Consider the following 22,462-nt stretch of genomic DNA (forward strand, 5'->3'; position numbering starts at 1 on the left):
TTTGCCCAGTATTTTTGCACATTTTGTATTATTATTATTATTATAGGACTGTTTGTTTCACAGTTAAAAAACACCACTAATCTCGAACCTGAAAATTACATCAATTATTAATTTTCCTCATTATTTTAACTGTAACTCCATTTAAACATTCAAACACAACCATTTTATTAAACAATTTTTGCAAATTTACATATTCAAAAATATATTCCTAAAATGATGTTGCAGTTCACACTGTACTGTTTAGATGTAGGGAATCCTATGCATGCATTTGAAGAAAATCTGACTGACAAAAAAAAAAAAAAAGAGAGAGAAAGAAAACAAATTATAGCCACAATTTACAAAATATACACAACCTGTAAAATTAACGCAACTTGCAATCGGTCAGTTTTTACAATATTTAGATATCAGAATGGATTTTGTCCGCACGTTTATCTCTTATCTTTCTTATTTCATCTTCAAACCAAGCAGAACTTTATTTCACCGCTCAATGCGATCATATTTGCATGTGTATGGAGAGGTGTGTACAAATGGCGGTGGTGGCGATGTTTAGTATCTGATTTATATGTACATTCCTAAAAAATGTTAAGTGCGGTGATTGTCAAACAGTAACATGTTCACAGTTATTTCCAATAACGGTCTCAAACAGAATAACAAATTATTGCATTCACATTTTTTTGGAATTACCGTAATTCCTTGATGTCAATTTTGCTCAGATTCTGTTAAAAGCTATTTGTCTTTTGACTTCATCCATAACAGCTAAATAGCTGTGCAGCTTTGCTCTCTATGATAGCAAAAAATGTAATCACTATATTTAATCACTTCTCCTTGCTGTCTCATATATGGAATATTAGAAGTGCAGATTAGTGTCTAAAATAAAAAAGGGCATTATAGACAAAGATGAGCTGAAATTGCTACCTAACTAGCATTACTTGGAGTCTTTTTTTGTTTTGTTTTCTATCATAACTTGTAATTGTGCACTGATGTGAATAGCTTTTAGTATTCGGAAATGCATAATTAGGGTAATTCTGACACAATGTGAACAACAATAATTCATGCAAAACAGCAATGTATTGCTTTAAAAGGGTAACTAGTTTTGGTTGGTTCCCACCCTAGTACTGTAAATGCTAATATATGGCCAATTGTTCACATTGGAATGAATATGAAGCCACATTCTTCAGTATTGATGATCATATCCAGTGTAGCCCACAGCAGGAATAGTAGCTAGTTAACAGTCTTGCTAAAGACATTATACAGTGCCTTGTACATTCAAATGCTGTGAATTATTATTTTTTTAATTTGTACATAAGCACAATTTTTAGTGCTTATCTTTTGAGAGGGATTCGTTTAAGATTTTAAATGCTCTGGGGAGAATGTAAACTCTTTTTTTATTTCCGTCTCTTTGCAGTCAAAGCCGTTCAGGCATACGGTTCCATGAGGTAAAGAATCACCAAGTTCAAGTTCAACTAGACTTGAGAAAGTTGCTGGTTAAATTTTTAGGTCTTCACTAAAGGTCAACTATTTTTAATGCCTTCATGTTTCCCGTTTTTCCTCTCTCACTTGTTGTACAGCACATCTTCAGGTTTCTTGTTTGATGTAGCACTTGCTTCTCACTGTGGCTCTGTAATACCACACGGCCTTGGAATGTTTCAGTGTATTTCCATAGAGTCACACAGACAATATTAGAGCCCCTTTATCTACATCTGTTTGTTTGTTCAAATGAGACGCTCTTCAGGTGGTACTTTCAGCATGCTATCCATCTCCAGGCGTGCACCAGCAATCTCCTGATGGCTTGGGGAATAAGCTCCTTCTGATTGCCGCTTCTTGCGTGCTGTCATCAACATAAAAATGAGTCCAATGGCCACCAAGAGAATACAGCCACATGCAAGTGGAACTGCAATGGCCAACCAAGGTAGATGTTCTTGCTGAGCCTGTTTCTGCAGACAGAGATTCAAATCGTTACTGTTGGCAGGTATAAAAATATAACACTCAACACTATGGAACTAATTTGCATGCTTATTTTTATACTCCGTGTTTTCTTACATTTGTTTCACAGAACTGGCCACTGAATCCTGCTGGACACAAACACTGAAAACGGTTCAGCCGATCCAGACATGATCCGCCATTTAGACATGGGCTAGATGCACACTCATCAACTTCTCTCTCACATCTGTGGAATTAAACATGTACTCACATAAGTACTTCGACTTCGCCGTCTATTTCAATATATTTATATATTCAGTTTATTTCTAATGGACAGTGATGTAAGTGTTAATTCTACCTGTCTCCTGTGAATCCTGGAGGGCAGGTGCAGTTTGCCCCCCATTGAGTGTCATGACAAATACCCCTATTTTCACACTCAACATCTAGTTCACACTTAAGAGGAGGGTAGTTGTACCTGATGAACAAGAACACACACAAACAAATTTATAAACTTCTCAATGAGACTCAACAGTCTCACTAGTTCATTCAAACTCGGGTAACAAGAAATAACTGTAATGTGAAACAAAGTGGGAGATTTAAAAAATTTATTAGTATATTATTTTATATTTTTTACATTAGTGTTCATTAACATTTACAGTTGCAACCAGTTTTGCAGCTGTCTCTCTAAAGGTCACGTTATAACCCATTCTCTGTTGGAAGACATAGTACTGTAAGTTACACTCAGTCAAGTCTAGGCGTGTGTGATCTGTAGGAACTCACTGACAACGTGTTCCGCTGTACTTTGGTGGACAGATACAGGTGAAGTCATTAACTCCATCTACACAGGTTCCACCATTCTTACACTTCGATCCTTTGCAGTCGTCTATGTTTTCTGAACATGTAGGTCCAGCATATCCTGAGTGACACAAGCAGTCATACCCATTAAGCTTGTCTTTGCACTTGCCATGAAGACAGGGTCCTGAGACACACTCATCAGTTTCCTTCTCGCAGGTGAGCCCTTCCCAGCCAGGTGGGCAATTGCAGCCAAACTTATTGAAAAGATCCACACACATACCACCACGTCTGCAGGGATGAGAGAGGCACACTGGAGCCCCACTGCAGCCTATGCGCACAAGCTCATCTTGTTGTCGCCAAAACTGTGATATTTGGGGTGATTTGGTATGGTCTACAAATGGAAGGTACACCTCACCCACTCTGACAGCACCTAGACATCCTGTGTACGTCTCTGCTAGTGCTACTTCACTTGACAAGTCTTTAAGAAAACTTAAACTACCAGCAAGTTCTGGGGCACTGCTACCATCCATGATACCATCCACCAAAATGAACCATTGCGATGCGTCACGTTCTGGATTGGCCATGGCAACCATGAGGTGATGCCAGTTTCCATCTGCAATGTGTCTTTGTCCAGAGAATATAACTGGTTCTACTCTGTTCTCGGTATGAAGCTCTACATGAATGGCTGAATCCACTAGACCAATCAGTAGAAGCTCCACCCCTTTCCATGCACGAAGTAGCACAGCATTTTCCTGCCTTGTACGGAGCTCCATGGTCACATTAGTCACTGGGTAAACTAGAGATCCTTTAGCACTGTAGTGTAAGGGTGTGTTGTCAAAGGTCGCATTAGCAATGCCTGATAAGACAAAAAACAAAAGTTTGATAACAAATTACATTTACTATTTTTTACACACATTTATTTTTATGACTTCATCAATACATAATATTACTAAATTAATTATTTTACTAACAGGATCTTCAAGAAAATGGCAAATATAAACTGAATGTTTAAGATAAGCATACACTCAAAACCATCCAAGAGATCCACGCAGTGTCCACCATTTAAACATGGGTCGCTGACGCACCAAAGCCGAGTTTCACATGTCTTTCCGGTGAAATCCCGAGAACAAGAACAAGTAAAGTCATTCCATGTTACTGTGCACTCTCCACCATTTAAGCAAGGCTCCACCTGCAAATCAACCACCCAAAATCAGATCTTTCCAACTGTAATTATCCATTTAAATCGATAAAGTGGAATAAAAGCTACATATATTTCTACATACCTTGCATGTGTCATCACTCATGCATCCAGGAAGCACGTTCTCTGCATGACTTGAGATATATAGGGTCTCGCTGAGGCTACTGTTCCAGATTTCCACATTCAGATGCTCGTCGTTTAGTCTCAGGTCCTGCAGGCAGCCCTTAAAATGACCTCCCCAGTTAGCTGCACCCTCTTCACCTGGAACCCCACCAACATAGACTAGGTCTCCTTTTAGAAATTCCAAGTCAGACAGAGAGCCAAGCCTGTATCGCAATCCACCATTGCTAAAGAACATCTGACCCTCCTGTCCATCAATCTGAAGCATTTGCTTCTTTCCATTACAGACAAACACGGGTGAAGATAAAATGGGTGACCCCACCAGAGAGGTAACATGTACTCGTCCCATTTCCAGATACATGGTAAAATAAGGATCATCCTCCTCTGTCCTCTGAAGCCCTGCCCTACGTATCTGAAATAATAATCCACTTGATTTAAGAGATCGTAGGAAGAATGACACACTAAAGTTCCTGCCAAAATCAGACAACAGTTCAAATGCGAGAAAGCTTGTAGAGTCCTCGTGACTGAATGTCCAAAATGAGAAATCTGTGGAAGACAGAAAGAGAGTAAAAATTCTAGCATAACAATGTTTTATTATTTCTAATATAATATAATATTTCTAATATATTCCCCTACATCACAAGTCCGTTTCTGGAGGACCTCTGTTCTCCAGAGCTTTTGTCCTAATCTTGATTAGTTTGTTCAGGTGTGTTTGAACAAGATTAGAGCTAAACTTAGCAGAAAAGTTGACCTCAAGTTTAATTGCCCCATCTCTGTACATTACCACAAGACCATCGTTTGAGTGTATGAGCATATGCGTATGCATACCTTGGCTGCAGTCACGTCCATAGTGAGGTCTATAACAGTCACAGCGGTAGTCTGTCCAGAGGTCAACACAGTGCCCTTGTTGAGAGCAGGGATTTGGGTCCACCTCGCACCATTCAGTCTTTATACAGCCAAACTCTACACTTGCCCCCTTTTCTCCCAGATCATGTGGCAGTACATGATGGCCATCCACCTGTAGGTCCTCCATACAACCCAAAAAGCCATGTCCACTTAAAGTTAGATTCATGTACTCCTCTGGTACTCCACCCACATATAACTTTGTGAGGCTATCGTGGTGCAAGAAAATTGCTTGACCATCTGGTAGCTTGTATTCAACTCTGCATGCTTGATTGCCACAGCCTGGACCAATAATTTGCAGAACGAGTCTGATATCCTGATCCCATCCATCAATGTTCACCACTGCCTCATGCCAATCTCCATCACTTACAAGCCCTGGCAATTGTGCCTCCAGTGACCCGCCCTCCTTTGATATTACCTTGGCATGCAGCTCACCCCCAACAATCTCCAGAGAGAGAAAGAAATCAGCATTGTCTCGAAAGAACAGCAGCATATCAGGCAGTGTAGTGCGGAAGCGCAAGCGTACCCCCAGAGGGTGTACATGTTCTTCTATGTCTCTCCTTATACGCTTGAGTGGTGGAACTTCAATAAGAAAGAACTTTGGTGAGGAGAAGGAGAATGTGGTTGGTATTGAACATACTTCATCATAGAATCCAGGTGGACAAAGACAAGTATGTTTGTGTGTCTCTCCATCCAGCCATGGCAAGCAGGTGGCGCCATTTTGGCATGCATGTTTAATGCAACCACGGAGTTGCACAGTGCACTGGGATCCCCCCCATGGAAGGAGACCTTCCTCAGCTTCTGTGCAGTGACACTTATATTCAGCCACTCCATCTTCACATACACCTCCATTAAGGCAGGGGGCGCTCTCACACTCGTCTATATTAACCTCACACTCCACACCTGAAAAAAGAGATAACAAAGTTAACAATACAAACATACGTATGCAAACTCTTTCCCATATGCAAACACTAACCTGCAAACCCCTCTGGGCATATACACATATATCCGTTTACAAGATCTTTACAGCTTCCTCCATTGTGACATGGCTCAGATACACACTCGTTTATGTTCACCGAACAGTTCTCTCCTGGGGAGAACAAATAAACAAAACAAATAAACAGCATGACAAAGCTCTTTTTGTATGTAAAAACACTGCATCAATACTTGAGCAACCTTGACCATCCATTCAGTCATGCAACGGGTGACAAAATAGTTTGACTCAGCTCTGGAACAAGTTTTTAAAATGAAAGCTGTTGTATTGCTGCCTTGTCTTTATTGATTTATTGTACTGTTTTACATTTACATCGGTGTTTTTATGTTGCCAGTACCTGTGTATCCTGGTTGGCACTCACAGATGTAACCTGCTGCTGTGGCATAGGTGAACTCCAAGTCTGCGTCCCAGTGTTCTGGTTTTGACTTCTCAAAACATTCACCATCATTCTCACAAGGAGTATCAGCACATTCATCTATATCCACCTCACAGTTATCTCCTTCAAAACCTATTCACACATCAACATCATTTAAGATTGTTACAAAGTTAGATTAAAGACTTGAGTGTCATTTTTGCATAAAGGAGAGCTACCTGGAAAACAGGTACAGTTGTAGTGGTTAATGCCCTCTAGACAAGTTGCTCCATGTTGGCAAGGATGTGATGCACACTCCAGAATATCCTCCTCACAGTGGTCTCCCATAAACCCAGTGCCTTCACATTCACACTCATAACTGCATACAAATGCACCCCATATCAGACAGTCAGTACACACACAGTCTTATACATTTAACTATCAACATAAAATGTTTTTCTGGTCAATAACCAACCACTTATACAGGAAGAGACTGACTAATATGTAACTTCATTCATTCCCATAATTCCTGATTTCCTTTACCTATCAATGAGGTCAAGGCAGATTCCTCCATTCCGACATGGATCACTCTCACATTCATTGATGTTAATTTCACAGTCTGATCCTTCAAATCCCTGCACACAGTCACAGGTGTATAGCCCTACTAGGTCATGACAGGTGGCTTCATTTTGGCATGGATTTGACTCGCATTCATCGATCTCCATCTCACAGTTTACGCCTACAGAGATTTAGAAAACAATACATGATTATCAATGATATGCCAATTGTTGTCAGTGTGAATGTCCATGTGAACCAGGAACGCCCAATCCTGCTTTTGAGGGTCCATAAATCTGTAGAGTTTGCTTCCAACCTTAATTAAACACTCAAACCAGCTAATCAATGGGTTTAGGATTACTAGAAACTTGCAGGTAGGTATGTTGGAGCTATACTTTGCAGAACCTTGGCCTGTCAGGAGCATGATTGAGCATACCTGCTTTAGACTGTTAATAATATCATTACAAGATGGTGAAACTAAAGGTTTCAAACAAGATAATGTGAAGTGCCCACACAGATTACCTGTATACCCCAGCAGACATTCACACAGGTACTGGTCTTTTCCATTAATACAAGTTCCATTGTTCCAACAAGGTCGTGATGCACACTCGTTTATGTCAATCTCACAGTTGTGTCCTTGGTATCCAGGCACACAGAAGCAGTGATACTTGTTGATCCCATCCACGCAGATTGCACCGTTCTGACAAGGATGTGAATCACACTCATCCACGTTCTCTTCACAGGTCTCACCACGAAAACCTTCTGAACAGGTGCATTCAAATCCATCCACTATCCGTCTACAGGTGCCATTGTTGAGGCAGGGTTCATCAACACAGTCTATGATGCGTCGACTGCAGTCCTCTCCTCCGAAACCAGGTGGACACAGGCATTTGTAGCCATTCAGCTCATCTACACACTCAGAGAGGGCCCCAACACACGGCCCACTTTCACACTCGTTGATGTCCTCTGGGCAGGTGTAGTGCTCCGTGCCTGGTTCAGTCACACACCCTTCACATTCAGCAAACACACAAGCGTTGTACAGCTCATCGCAGTCCTTCCCCATGTACCGCACTCCTTCCCGTGAACACAAACACACATAGTCATCCATTGTATCCACACACGTCGCCCCATTTTGGCAGGGTGAAGATGCACACATGTCATATGACCCCGAACAGAATATACCTGGAAAAAGAGAAACAGGATTTAAATGTTGTACCTCTTAGGCCCAACTCCTAGTTATAGTTCATAGCCCTTCACCTACACCTACGTCTACCCTTCCCCATTGCCCTTGAAACAGTGTCAAAAATTCCCCTATTCCCCTATAATGTTCTATATTAATGCGCTGCTTTCATTGACACACTCACACACACACACACATACTGGAGATCATGCAGTGCATACATAAACATCTAGGAGGAAAGAAACTTGTCACAGCTGCTCCATGACTGTAATTAATAAAATAGCTTCAATACTGAATTGCTACATTATATTTTATAGCAACGAGAGGATAAAATAGCTGTTTTTGAAGTAAACACACTCGTTGTAGAGAGAGAGAGAGAGACACGTATGGAATTTTCACAAACAACTCTCTCAAAATGGCCATATTTGACTAAAAAAGTTTTGAGATTTCTTATTATACTTGTCCCCCTCAATGTCTATGGTGGTTAGGGTTAATAATGGTTTAACATTAATGATTTAATTTTACCAAAGTTTAGCAATTTTTTTTTTGTAAACATTTCTTTGTAGATCATGACCGTAAATATAAGCTCAAGATTGAATGTAATTTAAAATCCTTTTTTGTGCCAAAAATACTGCCTGAGCGAACCATTTACAACCCGGCAACAACATCACAGCACTCTAACATGTGAGTGGTGAGTTCTGCATATATTACTATGATAGTAAAACAGAAAACAAACAGAGACACCCGAGACAAAGGTAAAACTGATAGGAGTTAATAACAGGCTGTTGATCCCAAACCTTAATCCTGGGTAAGACTGACTGAGCCCGAGGAATAAAGAGAGAGAATCTCTTCAAAGTCAGCATTACACATACCAAGCCCATCTGTGAGGTTGATCATCATTTGTGAGGTTCAGCATTTTTTTTTTTTTACCTTTTCAGTCACAACAAGTCTTTAAAAATGTAGTTTAGACCTAAAACGAAGAGATTGAATTTGTGAGATCCCCTGTAAATTGTGACCTTGTCTGTTTTTGAGTATTTCATTTTTGTTTGTGCATATGAGTTTGCATTTTTAGAGCAGAGAGTGGTACAGAGCATTCACAGGGTTTTTCTCGTACAAATCAGCCAATCGCACGAGAGCTCTTTGAGTCATTCCAAATTCCTGTTATCTGCATGACCTCGACCCTCAACCCCCACCCCATGCCCAACTTGGATCCATTAATGTGGCCCTCCCCTTCCCTAAACCTTGTGGGGCCCCTTGTGCCCCTAAACTCCACTCCACCTCCTTCTCTCAACCACTTTGCTGCCCTGGCCCCCTCAATGTCGCTTTAATCAGACCTTCATCCCAAATATTCATTCAGGCGGAAGATATTAATGAATGGGCAAAAGGAATGAGGTGCTGTGTGCATCTGTCTGTGTGTGCATGCTGAGTGTTGAGTGTGTATCAGGCTAAGACAGTGCAGCAGGAATGGAACGGCATCGAAGATAAGAAATGTAGTTCAGGAATGTTTGTGTGTTTCAGCTTTCATTTTTGTGAGAACCAAATGTTCCCTTAAGGATAAAACTTGATTCTTATTTTATTTTTATTTTTTAAAACCATCTGTTATATGAAGGTCACATTAAACCTGGAAACCATTTACCAGACCATCATAATTTATTTTGTTAATTTTCAAATGCCTTTTATCGTCTCAGTCTCAGAATTTACCAAAAGCCATCATAAAAAAATATTATTACATTTCTAATTCTAACTACGTAGTTGCATATGCGTAATAGGTAGTTGCTATAATGTGTTTTTGGTGATTGCTTAAAAACAATACTTATAAAAAAACTTTTATCTGAGGTGGAGAGAATCGCCAACTTAACTGATTATTGCATTGCCCTGGTATTTTATTTCCAAATTTTTTAATATTTGTTGTTGTTAAACGAGTTGAAAATACACATTTTTCTCTCTCTCTCTCTCTCTCTCTCTTTCTTTGTATATCAACATGCACCAGTATTAGTGTAAATTGACTATTTTTTATTTATTTTTCATCCTAAAGTTCCCAAATCATTGTTTTTTCCAGGTTTAAATAAGATTTTGAATACCGGATTTTCAGTGTCAGACTTTTGGATCCGATGTGTTTGCCCAGACACTTTAATCAGCATGGAAGTGTTACTTTTAGAACAGAAACGTCTTATCAGTCTCAGAACACAGACTGTTCTTACACAACACAACTGAGAGCTTACACGCTGATCTTAGTGTGAAAGCACTCACATTGATCTTAGAAAGGACACGTGACTTACACCGTGATCTTAAAGCAAACAAAACAAGCACGCAGGGAAGAGGAAGTTATGAGTAATTGCTTCTTCCATTCCATAAGCACATTATTTTCTCTTATCCATGCAAGAAAACTTCTTTGAAGTATTTAAACAATAAGCTTTACCAAAACCTCAAAATGAATTGTAAAAATACTTTGATTTTAGTATGTGTCTGCAAACAGTGTAGGATTCAGATAGTCCTACACCCGCTCAAGCATTCATTCAGTCCAGGAAAATGAGCTCCATGCAGACTGACCCAGCAAGTGTCCACTGACTGGGTCTCAGTGTCCATAGTTACTTCTATGCTAATCTTGCCCTGAGACGAAGAGACCTCTGTGACCCCAGATCCACCTCCTTATTTTCCTCATTTCCATTTATTTTCATGAGATCTTTACCCTAGGTTATACCATTGTCTTTCTCGCGGTCTTGGATCTCTTCAACGCTCATGTCATTTCCTGTCAGCATAGTCTGATAAGTAAAGAAGATTTCCCAGCTCACGCTGTCATAGACGTGAACCGTCACTGAGCCAGATGACATAATGATGTCAGCCACAAGCGTCCAGTCCATTGATGGCACACATACATGAATAGACGACTCTAGTTTTCTTCTTTTTTTTTTTTTACTGTCTCCCTCAAACTCTCTCCTTCCTGTTACTGAAGGACATTGATTATCTGCTTTCTGCTCTGTCCTCTATATTGTGCAGCCTGTTTACCGAAAATTAAAGTGGATTACGCTGTCGGTACCTCATTTAGCTTATGTTCTCTCACACAAACACGTGTGCCTGAACACTCTCACCGACTTAACCTTTCATTCAGAGTATTTCTGCACACTTTGGATACCATCAACATTCATTTCAAACTGAATGTTTTACTCTTTCTGTCTTGTGCAGCTAGTGAAAAGACTATTTAAAGTCCATTAGATGTTCGTACCGTCAGTGTCTGTAATGTACTGAGATGACCGTAATCCTCTCAGAGTGGTGTGTGTACAACAGGACAGCTTTAGGTTAGTCTACACTACTAAGCCAGCTTTTGTTACCTTAGGATATAGTTCTCTGCCACTTTGTTTTAAAGAGATTACAGAGTGACTATTTTTCATGAGTTAGATACAGAAACTGCAAGGCTTGTTATATAAAAAATATAAGAATTAAAAAACAATAGATAAACCATTATATATATTTTTTGTCAATACTTTCATTCAGCATGGATGCATTCAAGTGATCAAAAGTGGAACTGAAGACTAGATTAATGATACTGAAAATCTGGGTTTTCAATCAAATTAATAAATTGCATATAAAAATATATTAAAATACAAGTCAGTTATTTTAAAATATGATGCGTTTAGGCTCCAGGTGGAGACAGGCTGTAGTGGATCTGATAAGCCAGACTTTAACATTGAGGTTTCACAGAGATCTGAGAGGCTCTGGCATCCCACGGCTGACAGAGACATTCTCCTGACATCTCTCTAGAGCACTATGCCTTACTCCTTGTGTGTCAGTGTTTAAGGTTATCTTTGCGAGACCTCTGGAAGAATGTTAGCCATGCAGGTTCTGTTCTAAGAGCTACAGCACTGATACTGGCTGTCAATCAAGTGAAACTCCTCCCCTTTTGTTTACATCACTGTCAATCATCCCTGTTAGTGTCTTACTTCCTGCTGTGAGGGGGTGTGACATTTTAGTTTTACAATTTAAAGGGGCTATAGATTGTTTTAGTGGGGTCAGGTGGGGAAACGCATCTTTATGTGTGTGTATTCAAAGAAAAATAGAAATAAATGCAACAACAACACACCAGAGTTATTTAAGTATGAGTTGAAAAACTGTTATAGTATAAATATTTTGTTTTATTTAATTATGCGTTTGTGTGTGATTTCATTTTATTTCAGTTTGTGTTCTTTATATGGATGCCTAATTCCACTATAAAAAAATAAATAAAAAGCTAGTTATTAGTGTTTATCACACATTTGAGACTTTTCATGTATCTCATATATAATTATTTAATTTATAATTGTGATATATATTTGAGGCAGAAACCAAACACACACACACACACAGAGAGAATTGCTCTAAACTGCAAACTCAGTGAGAAAAAGTTCGGATTTAGTTTTTTCCAGAATTAATTGAAAGTTTATATGACTTTTCTGTATTTCTTTCTTTTTTTAAATTGTAAGATATTAACTTTGAATTGTGAGGAAAATTTTGATAAAAGGTTGCAATTACCTTTTTTCTTTCTTATTCTGTGACATTAATTAGCTTCCGTGATTTTATTTATATTTTTTATGGTCGTGGTTTTAGTTCCATACATTCAAAAATAACAACCCTGTGACACACAGTATAGATTTGGGAGTTAAGAGTCCTACTGTCTCTATGACTGTGAAATTTGTCACCGGTTTAATAGCCCATTCAGATCTGTATAAGATAATAACCACTAAATATGCATCTGTCCAGAGATATGGGTGGGAACGGATGGGTAACAGAGAGAACGAGAGTGAGACAGCAGCTGGGACGTGTGTGTGATGTGTGACAGGACTCTATGATAACCTGTGATCTGTTTATTTTCACAGATGCAGGAGAGTTTTTTTTTCCATATGCATGTTTAATTCTTCCTCGTTCTATGTGAACCTAAAAATTCTGAGATTCTGAGAAAGTTCTTAAATCAAGAATTGAACTTTTCAGACAAATATAAGTGATGTTTTGATTTATGGTGAATATAAGAGAATTAATAGCTTACAATCAACTCTCAGAATTAATTAATTCACACTTAGCAAATCTTTGTCACTAGCTCTAGACTCAGATCCTAATTAGCTTTATTCACCCCTACTCCTAAATCTAAGACACAAAGTTTTGACTTTATAGGTTATGCTTTTTAGTGTTATGCCACATGAGCATCAACAGGAGGATTTTGCAGGAACTGAAGTCTAAATGGTATTTTCTTACACAGGTGGATGATGGTTGTGTAACATGATGTAATTCCTGCTAACGGGATTTTCTCCATGTATGGCATTGTTGTGACAGTGTTAAAAGACTGGATCTATCATGACATTGGCTAGGTTGGTAAATGATTCTAAACATTTTTTATTTATTTTTTATTTTTTACATTTAGTTATTATTTTCTGTGATAATTATGTCACAAATGTTGTTCACAGAATTTACTTTTAGATTATTCTTATCCACTTATTACTTATAATAATATATTACTCTATTACCAAAATATTAATTTAATTATCTAAATATATTTTATTATTCACACAAAAACATGTGGTAGTGTCTAGCCCACTTAAAGTGTTAATAACATTTATTAACATTTATTATTATACATATTATAACTCTATTATTACACAAAACATTCATTTAACCCTCTAAATATGGTGCTTTATTGAGCAAAATTGACCAGCTTGTTTTTAATACAAAACAGAAAAACTTGGTTATTATACCTAAACCTCGGTAACCACAAATGAACAATGCATACACTAACCATAGTTTAACCATGGAATTTATAGTAAAACTATAGTTATACAAATGGTAATCAATATGCTGAAAAACATGGTTACTACACTCTTTCTATAATAAGAGCATGGTAAATTTTTTTGTAAGGGTGGATCCATAAAGACGCTATTTGTTAATGTTAGCATCAACACAAACACCTATTATAGGCTCACTTTTATTAGCAGAATCTTGACTGCGAGAGTGCAGATGACTGTGTTGTGTGAATTTATTCTTCCCTCGCTGTGTTCTTGCTGGAATTAGTGTTGGGGGCAGGGTACATTGTAGACATTTTCATTGAAAAAGTCATGTGAATTCCAGAATCCCCCTTCTTTCCCGAAGCGCCTGACGTCACATTTGCATGCATGGATTGACATGAACTTTCAGCTCAGTCAAAAAATCAGACCAGTTTCACCCGCTGTTCCTCTCGTTGAATTTCCCCGTTGACTCCCATTAGTCAATGCAAATGCACTACAGATGCATTGTTTGTAACGGCCATATCACACTTGAGACCTGGACAGCGTCATCTGTGAGTGAGTTTTGACTTAGCAGTGATAATGTAAAAGCCAAACTTCCATTTCCATTCCAACACTTACAACCAAAACTAATGTTGAGCAGAGCGATATCGGCATGCTGTTTGTTTGGCAGAACCTGATTTTACCAAGTGAGATTTGAAGATCCAGTTTATAGATTTTGTGAAGTTTATGCTTAAAATCATTGTTTGGTGCTTGTACATCAGCGTCATTAATCTATCATTTCCTCTGATTTTAGGGATTACTCACGGTTAAGGTTAGGTTTAGGCAGAGGTGTCAAGTAACGAAGTACAAATACTTCGTTACTGTACTTAAGTAGAAATTTGGGGTATCTATACTTTACTTGAGTAATTATTTTTCAGCCGACTTTTTACTTCTACTCCTTACATTTTCACGCAAGTATCTGTACTTTCTACTCCTTACATTTAAAAAAATAGCTTCGTTACTGCTATTTCAAACCGGATTGTTATCGTTCAGAGAGAGAGAAAGAAAAAAACCCTATCCAGATAAATCGCGCGATCAGGATGGAGTGAATTTGATTGTGGTTGGATGAGAAGTATACACATATACCATTCCGACACCCTATTGGTCCATACGCGATCCATCACACCTACACATGACACAAGTCACATCACACTGCATAGACAGTTTTGGGTTCGTTTATCAAAAAATATATTTCTTAAAAGTAGGTTGGAACCAGTAGTATCCGATCGCCTCAGAGTCAGTCCGCTTAAATTTCAAATGAAACCGGCATCAGTCCGGTCTCCTCCCGTCTTTCAGCGCGCTCTTCAATCCGCCGACCACGGTGGAGCAGCGCGAGCTCAAACAGAGACAGAGGACACAAGGTGTGTGTTTACCGATAGATTGTTAGAATATCTGTATCTGTGAAGTTCTTTGTCATAAATACAGTTTACAAAAGGTCACGATCAGTCGGTTTCTCATCTAGTGTAAAGTTTTCGCTTGTCACCGCTAATCACGAAACAGCTGTTTCCTTACACTTATTTAAATATACTTCATTTAATCATACGTACATACACTACTGTGCAAAAGTCTTAGGCAGTATTTTCACTTAAAAGAATGGTGTTCGGCCAGTTATTTATATATTTTGCTGTAGAGTGTCACTGTCAGTATAAAATATCAGTTTACATTTCCAAACATTCATTTTGCCATCGGCAAACTGCTTGTGCATTCAAAATCGCACTAGATTATTATTAAAATTAATGGCAAACTACTGTCCTACTGACACATTGCAGCAAAATATATAAATAACTGGCTTAAAACCCTTTTTTGGGGTGAAAACACTATTCTTTCTTTTCCATAAGACTTTTGCACAGTACTGTATTTTAAAAACGAGATTGTTGCTACTTTATAAAGAATGAGCATACAGTCATTCACAGAACTGATTTAAGACAGTGACAGACAGCACTCATCTTAACTAAATATCAGAGTGAGTGACAGAGATACAGTAGAAACATTATGTGTACTTTTGTATTAAATAATGACCCAGATTGTGAAATACATTTATTAGCCTTAGATTAAGGGAAGCACAACTTGGGAAATGAGAGCATCCAAGGTGAAAGCTATGGATTTATTTTAAATATTTGTAATGTTCTTTAATGTTATCCATAGTTTTTTTTGTAGTTCTTTTTTTTTTTTTTAAGTATCGGTTCAGGCACGTTGAGGCGCCAGTACCATTTTAAAAGTATCGAAAAGGCACTGGACCCTACTTAAAAGTTATTATTTATTTCTCACTACTGGCTCATTTGCCAAATGGGTGCTTTCTCTTCGTCCTCCACAAATTAAGCTACTGTAGGTAGTTGGGTAGTGAGACGTTTTAATAAATTATCGTTTGCGATTAATGACGCAAATGACAATGTTGTGATATCTAGGCTATAGAGCATCACAGTCCCACCCACAGCTGGTGCCGGAACTAAAAATTCAATGCAATTTCTGCATTGACATTTGGGGTATAAGCCATTAAAACGTAACCATACATGGTAGACTTAAAACCAGCTACGGCTGTACTAAGCAACAGTATATGCTCATATAAACGTAAAAAGATCATGGGGGCACTAACCTTGTTTTGATCTAAATGCCTTTTATTCGCTATGTCTTGGCTAAGTACTTCATTACCCACAATCCTGAACAATCCCACAGTGATGCATCTGATTGGTGGAGCTCGTATAACCGTCTGGTTAAACCCCTCGAAGGTCCGTGAAGACTGAAGATCATTAATAATAAAATAAAATAAAATAAAAACCTGTATTGCGTTTTTGCACGGTAGACTTATCAGTGCAATCATGATCTCCTTGGCTGCCATTGAGAGTTTTGCAGGGAGGTTGGTAACTTTAGTTAGCATTATCGTCCACTTTAGCTAAGGCTACTGTAGCCTCCATATGAAATGAGTCATATCAAGCATTTTATAATGCCACTGTCAAAACAATATTTAGCCTAGACATACCTTTTTGTGCATTTACTGAACATTTGTGTAATGGCAACGACATGTGTTGACAACTGAGCAGTGATTGCAGTCAGATACAAAGCACTGCACCATTGCTGACGTTATCGTTAACCACTTTCACACACGCACACAATATAAAATACACGATGATAAAATAAAAATCAATACATATATAAAACACTATTTATTTACACGATTAATACTGAAAGAACTGCTATTACTGCACATTCACTATATAAAATAAAATTCACTGGAGGAAAAAGTTCGCGCGAGCGGCCGTCATCAGATTTGGATGTCGCTCAAAAGGCTCGTTGCCTCGTTCGCAGTTGTGGCTTCAGTCGAATTCAATGGGGCGCGGTGGTTTATGGGATGAGTAGTTCCTGCGCTCGAAATGAAAATATGTACACAGTCTTGTACCTTTGACTTTTTTTGGATTTTGTCTTAATTTTTTCACTTGAAATGATATGTTATATGCTTATGAGTTCAGCCGTAGCTGGTTATCCTCACACATGCTCTAAAACTCTTTAGATACGGATTTTTCCGGAAGTGAATGGGAGAAATGAATGGGAAATTTACTTCCGGCACCAGAGCTCTCTCGGGCTGTGGGTGGGACTGTGAAGCTCTATATCAACTTTGTAACTCGTTACCCTCCGAACACTGGACATAGCAGACGTATGTACCGAATACAAGAAGCTATCAATCAAGAAGGTATCAGGATTATGAGTTATTTTTCATTTTTAGTTTTTGAATAATCACTTAGATTAATCATTCATTTTGACAGCACTATAATGTTTATTGTAAATAGTCAACCACACAAGAGTAATTGTTTTTAGCCTGCACCAATGTTCTTGTCCATTGCCCTCACAGAGTCCTGCAGCTAAGCTTGGATGTACATTTACATTCCATTCAAGGTTATTGATGACATGCCTCTGAAGTTTGACTTTTTGCACCATAACAATACTTATTGGCAACTAGTCATCATATCTCTAGCTCTTTAATGTATTTGCATTGTACTAAAATGAGTTCATTTTCAATGGGCATATATGTGGCTGAAACAGGTAGCCTAGTGCATCCCAAATTTTTCAACATGAACATTTTAATATAACATTATAGTCATTATGGCCTTTAGAAAAAATTTTTTTTGAGGAGGTGGGGTAGTGCACAATAGGCCCTTGTGGCACGGCCCAAGCTTTTGTTCTTAATGGCATTTTTTTTCCTTACATTACTTTTACTTTTATACTTTAAGTAGTTTTTTAAACCCGTACTTTTACACTTTTACTTGAGTAAAAAGCTTGAGTTGATACTTCAACTTCTACAAAAGTCTTTTTAAACCCTAGTATCTATACTTCTACTTGAGTAATGAATGCCAATACTTTTGACACCACTGGGTTTAGGTGTACGGATATGTTCAAGAATAAATTTTTGGAGTAAAATGTTGTTCCAGGGTCAACAAAATATGTTGACCCTGGAACACATCTAACTCAGCAAAATCAGGATGTGCGTTTGTTTCACTGGAACACAGAGTTTATTAAATTAGCTCCATTTTAAAAAAGTCTTACATATTCAGTTCTTTAACAAATACTTCAAATGTTTGACACTTTTTCAACATGCGGTTCATTAATCTTTGTTCCAGTAAAAATGATCATTATTGCTCTGGTTAAAGTAAAAAATAAATAAATAAAAATTATAATTACATTTTTTTTGCACTGTGTACACGCACTATTTACTTTTATTTATATCTTCAAACAAGTACTTTAGACTGAAAACTTTGTTACTATCCATTGAAATATCTCCTGCACATGATCATCATAGAGTGAAATACTCAGAGACAGCTTGATCGTGCAGTCAGATGAAAGAGCGTTAAGCCTACGGCACGCAAAAGCAAACAGAGCTCGTTAGAAGTGCTTAACGCAGATTCCACCCACACACAACGTCCAAATGACTCAGCCCTGGTGTCATGGCAACGGGACACAATGGAACCCACCCCCAAAAGTTTTTCTTTTTCAGACAGTGTCCTGAGAGAGGGGCGGAATCGGACTGGATGGATGGAAGGAGGGAAAATAGATGAGTAACCTCCCCCATACTCCCATCTGTACCACACTCCAGTTATTTCCCCCCCCAGACAGGACGAGGAATGAAAGTTAACACTCCAGTGCACATCTTTGGGAGTGCCAGATAACAGAAAATGACACCCATAAAATAGAAGTAAACAAGGAGATGGAAATGATGCACTCTTAAAAATAAAGAGGGGAGGGAGAGGGTGTGGGTTTCACAGTAATACCAGACACTCTTAAAAATGAAGGTATCTTTGGTGCCATGAAGAAACTTGCTCATTTATGGTAACATTCTCTCCAACAAAAGGTTCTTTATAGTGGAAGAGAGTATTTAGATTATTAAAATATTCTGAATCTTAAGAACGTGGTTCTTTTAGAACTGTTCGCTGAAAGGATCTTTGAGGAACCAAATATGGTTCTTCTGTGGCATCTCTGCAAAAACGTAGACCTTTAAGACATAGAAAATCTAGTTTGGTTCCTTAAACAACCTTTCAGTGAAAAGTAAAAAAAAAAAAAAAAAAGCTAAACTAACTAAAAACTATGATACCAGAATGTTGTGGGTGGTTTCTAGGGAGTTCTGAGTGGTTGCTAGGTGGCTGCTTACAGGCACAAGTCAAAAGAGCCCATCACTCCTTCTATATTAAATTCTGGTCCCTAGATATGGCATTATAATATTTCTGTTTTAGTGTGGATAAAAGTACATGCATTTGCTTTCATCTACCCCATTATAAACAATAAAATTAGCCAAAGAAGAGGCAATAGAGCCACACAAAACATTCAACCTGTTGCTCTTGACTCTAGCAGAGACACATATGATAGAACTTGGCCTTTCTCAGAATAAAACACGTATATGACCCTGTACCACAAAGCCAGTCAAGTGTCAATTTTTCAAAATTGAGGTTTATACATCAGCTGAAAGCTGAATAAATAAGCTTTCCACTGATTTTGCTGAGATACAAAAATTTGAATATCTGGAATCTGAGGGAGCAAAAAATCTAAATACTGAGAAAATCACTTTTAAAGTTACGCAAATGAATTCTTAGCAATGTATATTATAACTAATCAAAAATTACATTTTAATATATTTACTGTAGGAAATTTACAAAATATCTTCATGAAACATGATTTTAACTTAATATCCTAATGATTTTTGGCATTAAAGCAAGATCGATAATTTTGACCCATACAATGTTTATTTGGCTATTGCTTAAAATAAACCCCCAGTGACTTAAGACTGGTTCTGTGGTCTAGGGTCACAAATAAATAACCAAATATTAGCAAGACATTCCATTCTGTCTATTTCTATCTATTCTCAACAACTTTTAATGATAAATGTCCCAAACAGGGACAGCATGTAAAAAGTACATTCTTTCATTAAACCATGTCTTGTTCAACATATGCATTTATGAAAATGTATGTTTATAAAATATAAAACATCTTGTTTACAGTGATTTCTGTAGGTATCGAGAAAGAGAGAAAACTCACCCCATTTGAACATCATCATGGTCAGTAAAACTGTCCCACAGCATTTCAGATGAACTTTCCTGATCTCCATGGTGACGTGAAACAATCCAAACAAACCAGACTAGAAGTGTTTTAAGCTTAATGTCTCTTTGAGTCCTTCATAGTGGAACAACCTTCAGATTACAGCTTCTTGGGGATCATCAAACGTCTGAGTTCCTGCATGATCCTGAAGTTGAAAGTCTGCTCTGTTGAAATTCTCCTTGGTCTCGTAATTCCTGTAAGCACCAGGTCGAGTAGTTCATGTAAAGTTCGTCTGTCCAGCATCGGAGCGGTCAGGCTGAGAGCTCTGGCTCATTGTACAGGCAGTAATGAGACTAACTCCCTCACCCAATCCCGCTGTGGTTTACCACACTAATCACCCTGAGAGGGGAGGGGCCAGAAAACCTGAAGTGGACTTCAGCACCAGGACCCCTATGTGTGTGTGTGTGTGAGTGGATGGGTGGTGGTGGTGTTTGGGGGGGGGGGGGGGGGGGTAGTTCTGTGAGGGTTATCATATAGAAAATATTATTGACTTAATATAAAAGTTTAGAAGTCAATGATATATAAGCAAATGTGTTTGTATTTGTGTTTGTGGGCAAATCATGTTTGTGTTTGAGGAAACACAAAACCAACAAAATACAATCAATTTAAAATGTATTTTTTTGTGTCAAGCTATCATGTGTTTAGCATTTTTTCTGAATTATATTCAAATTTATTGTGCACTGTAAAAAATTACTTTTCGAAGATGTAAATAAAGACTACTGGAGATCATTTTAAAACTAAATCTGATTTCAGTTTTTCTACTTTCACGTTTGTTATACTGAATTTATTTTGCTGATTCATGTATGATATTTTTATTCCTAAAATTATACAAATAATATATGATTACATTTACATTTTATTTCAAACCTCTAATTTCAGATTGTTTTGTATTTATATATGTTTAAACCTACAAATAAAACATGATTACATTTAAACCCTACAATTTCACAGTTTTCATTTTTAATTATCATAATTAATCATTTACACAAACCACCTTTGCTCTTTTCAAGATCTCTTAGTAACATCTTTCTGGAGGTCAATAAGCAGGTGGACATCAGACAGTGAAGGGTCAGGTGAGGTTTTGTGTTATATGTAGTGCATACTACGCCAACTACCATAATGCTATGTTGGTAACTCAGACTGTTTTGTTAGAAAACACGAAGCCCAGCATGATAATTTCTTTCACAAATCAAGACAATCAAAAATCCTTTTCTAAGTGATTCCCTGCTGATTTTTTCCAGCAGTGTATAATGAGCTGGTGAGATCTTCTGTCCTGCTGAGAAATCACACAGTCTATTGGCATTAGTCATTCAAGGCTGCGTTTCTTTATACTTACTAAACCAACAATGATCTGTTTTTATGAACTATCAAACTTGTTGACCCAACACCAACCTCTGATTCATCTGTATACTCTAAAAATATCCCAGAGAATATATTTGGATTGAACTTTTCCATACTGATTGTTTAAAGAGTTTGACTTAAACCCAATTAATGAAAAACAAAACACACACACACGCACACACACACACACAAAGCACAAAGATTAGCATGGTAATGTGTGGGTTCATTTTCTGTTGTTACTCGCGCTGTGTTACTGGCAGTCACTGTGATGTAAGATGTTATTGGCGTGTGCTGTGAGAATTTTAAAAATGTTTTGAAACAAACTCACAAAGCTTCTTGTATTACGTATTTGTTTGGAAAAATGCAATGCAGCCATTTGAAATAAAGCACTCTATTAAATATGTAAACATAAAACATAGTTAATCATTACTGCAATATATATAAAAAACTTTAATATAATGTCAGCTACTTAAATATGAAAAATATGCAATTATTTTTTAGAATCCTTATTTTCATGTAATGTGATGAAAATGATCAAAATCTATGAGTGTGTCTGCACAACTTCCTGTAAGGTTCATCCCACTTTAGAAAATGATTAGAAGAAACACTCCTATTTCATGTATCTCTGACTCATCGCACATTTTGTTTATTAGAGGAAATTTTCACACTGTTTTGTTCTCTTATCCATGAATAGCATGAGGTGTCCTATCTGTAAATGTCTTTGCACATTTCACCGGATGCT

The 22,462-nt window shown here is 37.7% G+C and overlaps 1 protein-coding gene across 1 annotated transcript; it reads right to left on the reverse strand.

The window, feature by feature from the left end:
* Positions 1-140: 140 nt before the first annotated feature.
* Positions 141-20,782, reverse strand: LOC127941597 (protein crumbs homolog 2-like). Its single transcript, XM_052536822.1, has 13 exons — positions 20,320-20,782; positions 7,360-8,019; positions 6,826-7,021; positions 6,522-6,661; positions 6,268-6,438; positions 5,913-6,026; positions 4,862-5,839; positions 3,999-4,579; positions 3,739-3,904; positions 2,701-3,571; positions 2,279-2,395; positions 2,041-2,167; positions 141-1,934 (listed from the first exon to the last, which is right to left on the reverse strand). Exons 1-13 carry the CDS (start codon positions 20,387-20,389, stop codon positions 1,713-1,715), a joined length of 4,413 nt encoding a protein of 1,470 aa, XP_052392782.1. The 5' UTR covers positions 20,390-20,782; the 3' UTR covers positions 141-1,712.
* Between the last annotated feature and the right edge of the window lie 1,680 nt (positions 20,783-22,462).

Source organism: Carassius gibelio, chromosome A21 (assembly GCF_023724105.1).
Source record: "Carassius gibelio isolate Cgi1373 ecotype wild population from Czech Republic chromosome A21, carGib1.2-hapl.c, whole genome shotgun sequence".
In the NCBI taxonomy this organism is placed as follows: Eukaryota; Metazoa; Chordata; class Actinopteri; order Cypriniformes; family Cyprinidae; genus Carassius; species Carassius gibelio.